Below are 12,985 nucleotides of genomic sequence, written 5' to 3'. Positions count from 1 at the left end.
CCATGACCTCTTGGATGAGGAGGTACGCTCTAGGGGTCTGCTCTGCCTGAGGCAAGCATGGCTACGGACAGGCGCTGTATCAAAGGCTCCAGAACCATCGTCTAACCAAGCAACCAAACTCTGGTGAATGTCCCAAAGTGTCTTGTTGGTGAAAGACTGGCAGATGGTTCAGTCCTTGATCTTGTGATCAGGATAAAGACAGTAGAGGCAGTTGTGAAGATCCACTACATAAACGTTCAAGTGACAGGTAGCATAGGCCTTGAAAAGGCTTTTCTTCCTGGTGTCAGATATACCTTCAAGGACACAATTCCATGGCCTTCAGGAGAACGAGCCAAAAAGGTACCTCAGGAGGCCTACAGTTCCCTCCTCATCCTCCCACGAAGCTGTAAGACCACCACCGACAGGCGTAGGAGTTGGAAAAACAGTAGCTAAAATAAAGAAACAATCAACAAATAGATGGAGAATGAAATATTTTCTAAGGCCTCCCAACACTGAACATGTGGTAAGGGAGACCCATCAATTGACTGTGGGGACATATGACAAAACATGACTAATAAAGCACTAAAGTGACAGCAGTTTTAAAATTTTAAATGTAAACTGCTTTAATGTTACTGAGGGTTCCCAGCCCGGCAACGGGGAATATTCAAGCAGCATGTGAATCTAGGAAAGATCCAAAGCCGGAGAAGGCAAGTTCTTTCCTGGGTGAAGTGGCGATCTGAACGTCTGGCCAGATGTGGGGGCTGGGACTGTCTGGTCCCAGTCCCTACTCCAGCCAGGGGTATGTTTGTTACTGGGCAGATGTGGTGCAGAGGCTGTCATGCACAATATTATAAGAATGGGTCTGATCAAAAGGAGCTTCAGGCCCTCTCCGTTGGGGTGTAGTAGCGATTTTACTTACCTTTTAAAACCATTAAGTTGCTTTTATTCTACAATTGAATTCATCCTATTAGCTTTGCACATGCTTGCTCTAGAGGGACTTTAAAGACTTACTGTTTCCTACTCAGGAACTGAACTGGAACTTTGACTCCTTTGAGGCACTAGGCCTGCTTATCTGGTAGGGAAGGACTGCTGAAGCTACTGTGGTCGTGTACTATAAGGAAGGGTGTATGGTTAATGATGTGAATGCACAGCTTTTCTACCCAGCAACTGTGTACAGACTGTTTTAGTGACAAATGATTGACTTCGACTTTACCTGCTTCGAGAAAAAGGCCTGATAAATTAGCATTTATGTACTACTGGGTTGCCCATTATATTTGGATGCTTTATTTGTGGGCAACTCTATTTCACCAGCCCCATACTTCCTGAAGACTGTCTTACTGCTCAGTCTACGTTACCTTGATAGAGTTTGGCTAGAGTGATGTGTTGATTAATCTGTGGCCTCTCCGAACCATCTCACAGAGCTGGTTCTGGAAACCCATCTTCGCAGTCGATAAAGACCCAAAAAAAGTTGTTAAAAGAATTGTTCATAGGGCCTACCCTCTGATACATAAATGAATAAGGGTGGTTTGCTACCTTGAAGCCAGGCAAAGAGGAATACAGGAAGAATGTCAGAAAGCAATTAGAAAAAGGCACATTAATGAGTTGGGAGAGCCACTAAGATCAGAGAAAAGGGAAACATACATATATTCAGACTTTTTACATGGTTATTGGCAATAAAATACAGCCACTGGTTCGGGATGACCAGGACAAGCTAAGCAAGCAAGATAACAGAAGATGGGTATGAAGGAGAATAGAATAAGGTGGGCGGAAAGAGAAGCAGGCAGTGGATTAACCTGAACTGTGTTTCTGTGCTTGTTCTTACCACAACATTTATCTCCATTCGATTTCCTTCCAGGCTGGTCACAGCTTGGCTTTGCATGATGCCAACATCAGTAACCCTTGTGCTGGTCAGTGCTGGGGTTTGCCTGATACGGTCAGTAGCCCTTGGTATAGATGTGTTCTCCCTTTCACTGTCCCTCCAAGAACCACCTTTTGTCCGTCCCACCACTGTTCTGTCAACTATCTGCGTTAGCCTTGTCTGGCGGGAACGCTTCTTGCCAAGAGAGAGCGGCCGGCTGGCAGGACGTTGGAGGGCTGCCCTTTCTCTAGGGGGGAATGTGTCGCTATCATCACTGTCAGTCCCGGTTTCAGCCATTTCCTCAAGACGACTTAAGGGGTCGCACCGACTCCTCTTCCTAGGATGGCTTCGTCCAAGGTCATCCTCCAACCAATCATCAGAAATATACTGGTCAGCAGGGATCAGAGCCAGCCTATCTCTGGGATCAAGCGCCAGGGTGGGTGTGTCTGTTAAAGTCTCAGTTAAGCGCATTGATTTTGCACTGCCTAGGCTTCTGATAGTGTTCTGGTATGCCGTGCGCCCACCACTGGGCAATTCTATATCTACATCTTGATGGCCAGATAACTCCAAATGAGAGTTGCTGCTACTGGCAAAATTGGCCCGATTCTCTTGGATGTTCAGTTGGTTAGGATCATGAGTCCATCCTGTATCAGCTGATGACTTAAGATCCATCAGCCGAGCCCGCTTCTTGACTGGTCTCAGAGGAGTCATGTAGCCATCCTGGTGCTCTTCAGGCCCCCATTCATCCTCTAATGAATGTTCTCTCCCAGAGCTTGCAGATAAGGGACAATCGCTGCCGAGTTCTTCCTCACTATCGCTGTGGTGCCTGGATGCAAAATTCTTAGAGTTGCTCACTGGTGTCCGCAAACAGCGGAAAGACTTTTTACGAGGTTCCCCACTGTCATGGCGTGGTCTCCTGGTCTCTGGTTCTGCAGGGTGACAATCCACAGGCATAGCACGGGGCAGTGGCGGAGTCAGGCGTTGTGAGGTCTCTGCATCAAACAGCTCACTGTCCTGGAAGTGTGATGGAGGCTCTGCAACCTGATGAACTAGAAGAAAAAGCAGGTTTATAACCAGCCAAGACAAATTGGCAATAGGAATTAAAAGAACATTTCAACTACCTTAGAAGTTGTATATACAGACCCTAGGCTAGGCTGGCAAAACTGGCCTTCGCCTGATACCAGCAGTATACCTCTTCTCCCAAAATATGTCAGCAGATGGCACACTTTCAACCTGCCATCACTAATCCAAATTCTGCCATGGCACACAGATGAGCAAACCCATTTCTCCTACCCTTCCCGCCTCCTTTACAAAGCAGTGGTGTCTTTCACCTACCCAAGGACCATCATCTTCTCACACTTCAGTAACAAGCCTTTTAAACCCTGCCACGCAAGATCCAGTTCCTTAAATTGCATCAGGCAGAACATCACCTTACCCCCACATATGCACAGTTGGGCTGCACTACCCAGTTGATGCCCTGCACCACAAAGGCAAACAGCTGCTAAATTGCTGCTTGTTCGTGGCAGTGTTGGCCTACAACTATCCCCCAATTTTAAGCAATAACGTGTGCCTTCTGCTGCTTAGTGCGCAGCTGTGCTCAGTAGCCAAAGTTGCATTAGCGTATAAGAAATGCTCCCTTCTGGGCAGTTGAGAAACCTTCTAACCCCACCATCAGTGTGACACTGTGTTCTGGAGCCACCTTCGCCACAGCTAACTGGTGGCAGTCTTAATAATATTATTTATGTTATGGATCTACATTTTCTCCATAGCTCTAATGCCTCCATCTTTTAATGGTTTAGGGCTCCTGCATCAGCCCTCCCTGCCACATCATTCGCTTACATCTGCCAGACGCAGCCTCCTTCAGAAGTCTCTCTGTCTCTTTCCGTCTCTGTGTGGTTTCAGGATCTAGGTGTTTGCCATACATCTTTGTCCACTCCTGAAGGCTACCCAGTGGAGTTTCACCCTGTGGGGAAACAGAGGAGTCAGTTAGTATTAAATGTGCATACTAATGTCATGATATAGCTGCTCTGGGTCAGGCATCAACACAAAGATACAGGCATTGGATCCTAAAACATGGCAATTTATTTATCTGTATATTCAGTTCTCCAATGTAAGGATCTTCACTAAATGGAAGCAACAGGTTGGATACTACCTCAGAATGTGGTTGCATTTGTTTTTTTCTCACATCAGTGGAATGAAAATGGTTACACCTAAAATTTCTCTCTTGTGAAAGGTGTAAAAAGACCTTTTCTCTGTGAAGTAGCCAGGGCGTACAACAAAATTGCACCTGGTTTCACCAACAACAAGGCTGTCAGGATTGTACTGCACTGATGATACCTAATAAGGGTGAAACCAGGTACGAAGTTGTTTCACATCTTTAAACATTGTTCCAGGAGTCCCGGGCTCACAAGGCAGTGCAACAAGGCCATCATGCCTTACATTGGAGAGCCAGAACCATGGCTTTCCCCCTCCCCCATCAAGGGGAAGATTTGCGCTATGGAGGGAGTTGTTTCCAGTCACCTGCCAGCAAAATCAAGTGCGAAAAATACAAGTACCAGAATGCTCAGAGCTAATTAACTTGTCACACCAGAAACAGAAATGCAGACCCGCCTGAAAAAACACAGAAACTCAGCCTCCCTGAAGATTGATGAAGTCATGAAAACATGCGTTAGGAGAAGCTAAAGACTGGTAACAGAGCGCCTGCCTTCACATATTTAAACAGGTATGAAGTTGTCCTGACATTTTGCAAAATGTCTGTTATGGGTTGATTAAGCTATGTATAAAATAGCACTCCCTCCAAGATAATGACAATTTACTGGAGAAAAAGACTTGCACTTGGGCTAATTTGCATACCCAGAATGCCTTGCTGATGTGGCTCCGAACTGGAGGTGCACCTCCAACAATGGCTACTAGGTGGTGTTGTAGGATGTGTGACTTTGCACAAATGGACTATCCTCCTTTCACATTTCAGGTGAAAGGGTGTTGTCAACCCTTTTTAAACCCACCATAACATTGTTGGTGTAATGGAATATATGACAAACTTTTCATACCTGTAATGGTCTTTCTGATGCTTGTATCTGCTTAGATTCACATGCTTTGCATAAGCCAACATCTAGTGGTTGGTGCAGAGTATTACAAGATTTTGAAAAAGGGACGTTGATGGGGCTTGCTTGTAATACTATCCCTATCGTGACGTGTGCTGTACCCATGATCCTTCACGTGTCAAAGTCTAAAGATTGTTATTTTTTTCCCCCTGACCTGAGGTAGCATGAAGTTTATTGTGAATAAGTTGAATGAGATGAATTGTGATAAACAATACTTAAAACAGATTATTTTGTCTACAAAATTTCACATACTCCCAACGAGGGGAGGAAGGAATGGGCCCATGCGAATCTAAGCAGATACAAGCATCAGCAAGATGATTATAGGCATGTAAGGAACAAGTTACTTACCTGTAACTGTTGTTCTCCAGCATGGGTCTGGCATGGATTCACATGCTCATGAATATTCCCCGTCGTCAGGCTGGGAATCCTCGGTAAAGAAAAAATCAGTATCAGTTTTGTTTCTGATCTGTCTTTCCTAGCAGTAACCAATCACTGATCTCTGCGTCATACTGACCACAGCCAATGACTGCCCTCTACCTAAGCCCCGCCTCTGGCAGCCATCTTCAGATTTTTACCGCACGTTCAAGTGTTGGGAGTCCTCGTGCTTAGCTCTCGAGCTTTTACTGCATGTTTTGTGCTTTTTCAGGTGAATTTTCACATTTTTTCGGTTAATCGAGCCTCAAGCTCCACCGTTTCTACTCCCGTTAACGGCTACCCGTTGCAGGATTTTCCTACGCCCCTCAAGGGTGAAGATTTCGTCAAATCAACTTCTTGGAGGATTCCAGAAGATTCGCGGCCTACTTCGAGATGGCCCAGGATGCGAGTTTGTCGCCCGGACCCAAGCTGTTTCGCAGCTGCCCTGGATGCGGGCTGCAGAATGTGTTTAAGGAAGACGAACATTTGCAATGCCTCTACTGTCTTCATGGGGACAAGACTCATGTAGAGAAGGACTGCCAGTTCTGCAAGAACTTGTCGGAGCGGACCATGAGGGACCGTCGATCCCGTCTCGCAAGCTGGTTGGAGAAGAGCTCGACGGGTGAGAAGAAGAAGAAAGGGTCCGAGCGGGCTTCTAAGTCCTGTGCGGGTGCCCCGGCGACGGGGGCCCAACACCAGGCCAGCGCCACGAGTCCGCTGGCTCCGGGAGCGCCGAAAGGTCGGGCTCTTCGGTCGCCAGGCAGGGCGCACCTTCCCCGGCACCGTCAACTAGGAGCCAACGCTCCGGTTCGGGGAAGAGAAAGTCCGAGACCCCGGGTAAGCTTCGGGAGAAGCCCCGTCCGATCTCGGAAGAGAGGGAGCGAGGCTTCGCCCCTCCCCCGAGGGAGAAGGCCCGGGACGCACCTAAGGTGGTGAAGGCCCCTACCCAGTAGGCGAAGGCTTCTATCGAGGCTATCGCGGCGACTCTTGCCAAGTCGGCAGAGACACCGCCAGCGGAGACTGCCTCCGGGACTAGAGTTTCCCTGCCGCCAAGGAGGGAATCCTCTTTTCAGCCCATCGTCGTGGCCGCCATAATGGAAGAAGCGAGGGGGGGCACGGTGCCCTCCTCGAGCTCGGAGTCAGCCTCGGAGGAGGAACTGACCGAGGCCGTGAGGAACCTAGAAGTCCAATTCGAGAAGGTTGATCCCGTCAGGAAGATCCTCGGGAGATAACCGAGGAAGACTACGATGGTGAGGAAGAGCGGCCTTCCCTTCCGGCGCAGCCGGGTCTTAGGCCTCAGGATGGCTCGGCGGCCATTTTGTCTGCCATCCAGTCCTTATGTTCTGAGATAAGGACGAGATTCCCACGGCCCAGGCCGGAGGACCCGCAACCTGGCCCGTCGGGAAGTCCTCAGAACAAACGACGGAGGACCCAACCCTCTCCTCTGCTCGCCCCCGTAAGGCCTACAGTTCCCTCCTCATCCTCCCACGAGTCGGGAGATGAAGGTGCGTTGGGCTTGACGACGGGTTCTGAGGGCGACGACGACGGAACAGGTCTCCCGTCGCACGTGCCTCGCCGCCCGACGAGATTGGCTCATTCCACGCCATGATCGCCAAGGCGTCCGAATTGTTCCAGCTCTGCCCGGAGGAGCAGAAAAAGGAAGGTTTCCTCTATCAGCGCCGGGAGGCCAAGAGGAAGACGGTCATCGCGGTGCCCCTAATCGATGACATCTGGGAGGAGGGCCTGTCGGCTCTCAAAAACCCCTCCACGGCACCAGCCAAACGGGACCGGTACGAGAAGAAGTACCGGGTCCCCGAAACCGCTCCCCTGTGCCTCAGGGCCCAGCCAACGCAAGACTCAGTCGTCTCGGCGGCGGCGAAGAAGAAAGCGGCGGGGTCAGGAGCCTCGACGTCGAATTCCCCGCCGGAAGGCGAGGGAAAGAAGTTGGACGCCATGGGGCAGCGGGTCATTTCGTCGGCGGCGACGACGATCAAAGCGGTAAACGCCCTGGCGATCGTGGCCCGTTACGACAGGGAGCTCTGGTTTAAGCTGGCCCCCATATTGGACTTCCTGCCGGACGACAAGAGGTCTGAGGCCCTGGAAATACTGCAAGAGGGCGAGGTGGCGTCGGACCACGCCATAACGGTGGCAACCGATATTGCCGATACCGGGTTCCGCCAGCTGGGCAACGGTGTTTGCCTACGACGACGTGGTTGTCTCCGGGCGACCGACTTCCGTCAGGACGTCCAGACCAGGGTGTTGGACATGCCGTTCGACGGCAGCAACTTGTTCGGGAAGGCGGTGGACGAGTCCCTCCAAGCCATAAAAACGGAGACGGCCCGCGCCCTAGGAGCCCTTCAGCAACGACGGCCCTTTCGGAGCTCTGGAGGCAGACAGGGTGCCTCCAAGGGATCCAGCGGTGGCTCGTCGTCCTACCGCCAGGTGGCACGCTCCTCGTCTCAGGAGGCCTACAGGGGTCGCGGCAAGCAGGGAGCGCCTCGCCGCCGTCGGCAAGGTGGCCAGGGCGGCAAGGCCACCACCTCCAAGCAGGACTGAACCGGCCGTGGTCTCGGGGCCCCCACCCAAGCACCCCGGTGGGAGGCTGGCTGACGAATTTCGTCGGCGTGTGGAAGTCCATCTCCACCGACCGTTGGGTGCTGGATACCGTGGCAAGAGGACACTATCGAATTCCTGAAGAAGTGCCCTCACGTTCCACCTGTGTCCAGGAAGGAAAATCATGTCCCGCAACTGCTGTTGGAAGTACGGGCGATGCTCAGGAAAGGCGCCATCAAGCTTGTCCCGAAAAAAGGCTCCGGGGCTCCAGGGTGTACTCAAGGTACTTCCTCGTCAGGAAGAAGACGGGCGGCTGGCGCCCCATCCTGAACCTTCGTCGTTTGAACAAATACATCAGATCACAAAAGTTCATGATGGTCACCCTCCAGCATGTACTGGGACAGCTGGAGGAAGGCGACTTTCTATTGTCGTTGGACCTGGAGGATGCATACTTCCACGTTCCCATCCTCAAAAGTCACTGAGAGTTCCTCAGGTTCGTCGTCCAGGGATGCCACTACCAATTCAGAGCACTGCCGCTCGGATTGAAGTCGGCCCCCAGGGTCTTTACCAAGTGCCTACCACCAGTGGCGGCGCGGCTGCGCCTGCAGGGGATTCACGTCTACCCCTACCTGGACGACTGGCTCATCTGCTCAAGGACGAGGGAACTCGCCGTCAAACACACTGAGAGGACCGTCCAGCTACTCACAAACCTGGGATTCGCCATAAACTACCCGAAGTCCCACCTGGTGCCGTCGCAGGTGGCCCTGTTTCTGGGAGCGAAGCTCGATAGAGTGAGGCGCCTGGCGGCCCCGTCGGAAGAACGGACAAAGACCATTCTAGGCAAAGTGCAGCGTATGATAGCCACGGACGTGGCCAGGGTGAGGTCCATCAAGTCCCTCCTGGGGATGATGTCCTCTTGCATCTACCTGGTGCACCTCTGCAGACTACGGATGCGCCCTCTTCAAGAATTTCTCGACGCCCGTTGGATACAGGCGACGGGCACCTTCGAAGACAGGGTCCCCCTCAACGAGGTGTTCCGGCGGGCGATTCAGTGGTGGGGCGTTCGAGCGCACCTCACGGCGGACTTTTAGACGCCGGCGTACCAGGAGACAGTGATGAGGGACGCCTCCCTGGAAGGTTGAGGCGCCCACACCGGAGATCTCCACGCAAGAGGCCTCTGGCTCCCGGAGGAGAGGCTCCTGCACATCAAAGTCCTGGAACTCCGAGCCGTGTTCTGGGCTCTCAAATCGTTCCTCCCGTCACTCAAGGGCAAGGTGGTGCGGATCTTCACGGACAACACCACGACAATGTTTTACATACGGAAGCAGGGAGGCACCAGATCCCCAGCCCTATCCAAGGAGGCACAGGATCTGTGGCACTGGGCGGTCGCCCAGGGGATGTTCCTGGTTCCCTTCCACCTGGCAGGAGAAAGCAACACCATCGCCGACTCGCTCAGCAGGGAGCTGCGCGCGTGTCACGAGTGGGAACTGCGCCAGGATCAGGTGGATCAACTCTTCCGACGATGGGGCAAACCCCAAGTGCAAGAGGTTCGCCAGCAGGTTTCCCCAGCCGAGAAGCATGGGCAATGCGTTCTCGTTCCCCTGGGACGGCCTATACCTGTATGCGTTCCCTCCGTTGCCATTGCTGCTTCGACTCAGCCAGCTCAAGAGGTCCCGGTGCAGGATGATCCTCGTCGCACCGGCGTGGCCGAGGCAGATCTGGTTCCCGGACCTTCTGGACTTGTCAACGTCCCCTCCCAGCAAGCTGTCGGCGGACACGGACCTTCTCTCCAGAGAAGGAGGCGCCATCTTCCACCACGACCCGGCGTCGCTGAACCTGCAGGCTTGGCTCCTGCAGCGCTAGAGTTTGGAGGCTACGATATACCGGCCGATTGCAGAGAGGTTCTTGCAAAGGCCAGGGCGTCCTCGACTCTCAAATGCTACGGTCATAAGTGGAAGAGGTTCTCTATCTGGTGCCGCGCACAGAAGATCAACCCCCTACGGATTACGGCCCCTCAAGTGCTGCCGTACCTGCTATCGCTGGCAAAGGCTGGGCTAGCCCATGCCTCCATTAAGATTCATCTGGCGGCGATCTCCAGATATACCAGAACCACAGGACGGACGTCCCTGTGGTCCCATCGACTGGTAAAAGAGTTTATGAAAGGACTGTTCCGGTCGTTCCCGCCGGTGAAGGCCCCGGCCATGGCGTGGGAACTTAACGTGGTGCTGACCAGGCTCATGGGGCCCCCATTCGAGCCGATGCACTCCGCACCTATGAAGTTTGTGTCGTGGAAGACTGCGTTCCTGGTGGCCATTACCTCCGCACGACGAGTGGGAGAGATCCAGGCCCTATCCTGCAAAGCACCGTACTTGACTTTCCATGCCGCGAGGGTGGTGCTTAGGACGCACCCCTCCTTTATGCCCAAGGTGCCGTCGGACTTCCATCTTAACAAGCCCTTGGTGTTACCTGTTTTCTTCCCGTCTCCTTCGTCGCCGGCCAAGAGGACTTTGCACTCGCTGGATGTGGCTAGAGCGCTGAAGTTCTACGTGGACCGCACGAAGAGTTTCCGGAGGACATCACAGCTGTTCGTGAAATTTGGACCTGTGAATCAAGGGAAGGCTCTCTCAAAGTCTTCTATTTCCAGATGGCTCTCCGGCTGCATCATGCACTGTCACCGGTTGGCTAACCGACCGCTGCTAGGCCGTCCGAGAGCCCATTCGACCAGAGCGATCGCTGCTCCTACGGCGTTCTTATCTGGTGTGCCCCTGCTGGACATCTGCAGGGCTGCTACGTGGAGGTCGACGCACACCTTCACGAGATTCTACTGCGTCGATCGGGATTCCAGGGAGGAGTCCAGGGTCAGCCAAGCAGTGCTGCGCAACCTGTTCGCTTAAGGTGAGCCTGCTGAGGAGGTAAGAGATGCTTAATGTTGAGTTTTTTGTATTGCTTAATGTTGAGCCTTTTACCACCCCCCGTGGTTGTGCATGTGTGTACTGCTATTTAATCTTATATTCATGAGCATGTGAATCCATGCCAGACCCCATGCTGGAGAAGGAACAAGTTACTTACCTGTAACTGTTGTTCTCCAGCATGGGTCTGGCATGGATTCACATGCGAACCCTCCCGCCTACCCCTTTGCGGCTCTTCACTTGGTCATACTGCCACTTCACGTGCTACCAAATCTGAAGATGGCTGCCAGAGGCGGGGCTTAGGTAGAGGGCAGTCATTGGCTGTGGTCAGTATGACGCAGGGATCAGTGATTGGTTACTACTAGGAAAGACAGATCAGAAACGAAACTGATACTGATTTTTTCTTTACCGAGGATTCCCAGCCTGACGACGGGGAATAGTCATGAGCATGTGAATCCATGCCAGACCCATGCTGGAGAACAACAGTTACAGGTAAGTAACGTCTTCCTCGGTTATCTCCCGAGGATCTTCCTGACTTGATCGAACCTTCTCGAATTGGACTTCGAGGTTCCTCACGGCCTCGGTCAGTTCCTCCTCCGAGGCTGACTCCGAGCTCGAGGAGGGCACCGTGCCCCCCCCTCGCTTCTTCCATCATGGTGGCCACGACGATGGGCTGAAAAGAGGATTCCCTCCTTGGCGGCAGGGAAACTCTAGTCCCGGAGGCAGTCTCCGCTGGCGGTGTCTCTGCCGGCTTGGCAAGAGTCGCCGCGATAGTACTCCGGAGCCCCAGAGCCTCTTTGGGACAATTTCTATTGCGCCCTTTTTCAGCATTGCTCGTAAGTCCAGAAGCAGCTGTGGCACGTGGTTTTCTTTCCTGGCCACAGGCGGGAAACGGGGACACTTTCTTTGGAACTCCAGGGAGTGCCCATGGGCCAGGGCATCCAGCACCCAACGGTCAGTGGAGGTGGACTCCCACACGCGTATGAATTTCGCCAGCTGGCCTCCCACCGGGGTGCTCGGGTGGGGGCACGACATCACGGCTGGTTTAGTCTTGTTTTGCCGAGGCCTCAATGATAGTAAGCAAAGAGCTCGAAGGAGAGAGACCAGAGCTGCAAGAGGCTGATAATACAAATGTATGCATGAACAAAGTATAGCTGCTGGCCAGAGGTCAAGGATGCCATATCGAGAAGCTACTCCACTGTAGGAGGGAAGGTAACGAGGATAAGCAATGGGTGCATGGCATATTTCTCTTAGATTAAGAAAATGAGCAAACATTTACAAATGCCAATTGTTAGGACAGTGTTTCTGAAGTCCAACTAAGGGCTTAGTAAAACCATTCAACTGAGGCAGTACAAGACAACACTCTTAGTACAAGGGTGAACCACCGAAGTACATGGTAGCGCAGACAGAGCAGCCAGGATTATCTTAGGAGGGAGAGAGGACTGTAGAATCAGTACACATGAAACTAATACAAATGGTCCAAAGAAACACTGAAACACTATGTATGTAAAAAAATAATTTATTTAAATACAAGTAGGCCCAGATAAATCTAGGGGGTAAGTAAGTACTAACACATTATATGAAATCACAATATAAAAACACAACACTATACTTGAAGGTACACAGACCCAAGTATAGACCTTATTTGAAATACCCAACAGTAGTTCTAGGAAAGTCAAAACATTTTTGGACACATTCAGTATAGGTCACACCTATTCTTGGGGAGTAAAAACCAATGGTTACTTTCACAATTACATTTAGTAATGCAAGGGCAGTAGACCCTACCAGTTATACACTGACTCTTAGTACAAATCACGTAATCAGTCAACTGGACAATATACTTTTTGTGAATAGTGGAACACTTATTCTAGGTGAGTAAAACCCAAGGATGTAATATTCAATTACATGTGTTTTTTAGATAAGTGAACCACAGATAGAGATAAGCAGTAACTCTTGTAACTTATTTTTGGATGACACACAGCTAACACAAGGTAAGTCAAACCCATATACTTTTTATATCTCACAAGCAGTCCAGGTTAGATCTTTCCCAGCTATAAGGATAACTGAAGTATCACTTATCCGGGACAGTTAGACCCACAGACTCTAGGTTAGATAGCACAGGGAAAGAAAACCCTATTATTATACTTTTTCTGAATGACTCAAGGTTA

At 51.5% G+C, this 12,985-nt stretch overlaps 1 protein-coding gene across 1 annotated transcript in view; it reads right to left on the bottom strand.

Annotated features, from left to right (window-relative positions):
- Positions 1–12,985, bottom strand: part of TONSL (tonsoku like, DNA repair protein) — a 612,770-nt gene that overhangs the window by 283,079 nt on the left and 316,706 nt on the right. Inside the window, exons 16-17 of the mRNA XM_069621801.1 lie at positions 3,677–3,800; positions 1,802–2,886 (exon numbers count right to left, since the gene is read on the bottom strand). Coding sequence (XP_069477902.1) covers positions 1,802–2,886; positions 3,677–3,800 — 1,209 coding nt within the window. The remainder of the gene's footprint in view (positions 1–1,801; positions 2,887–3,676; positions 3,801–12,985) is intronic.

This window comes from Ambystoma mexicanum, chromosome 5q (assembly GCF_040938575.1).
Source record: "Ambystoma mexicanum isolate Mex_15411 chromosome 5q, UKY_AmexF1_1, whole genome shotgun sequence".
Lineage (NCBI taxonomy): Eukaryota > Metazoa > Chordata > Amphibia > Caudata > Ambystomatidae > Ambystoma > Ambystoma mexicanum.
Note: the sequence above shows the minus strand (reverse complement) of the source record. Positions and strands in the feature narration are given on the sequence as shown.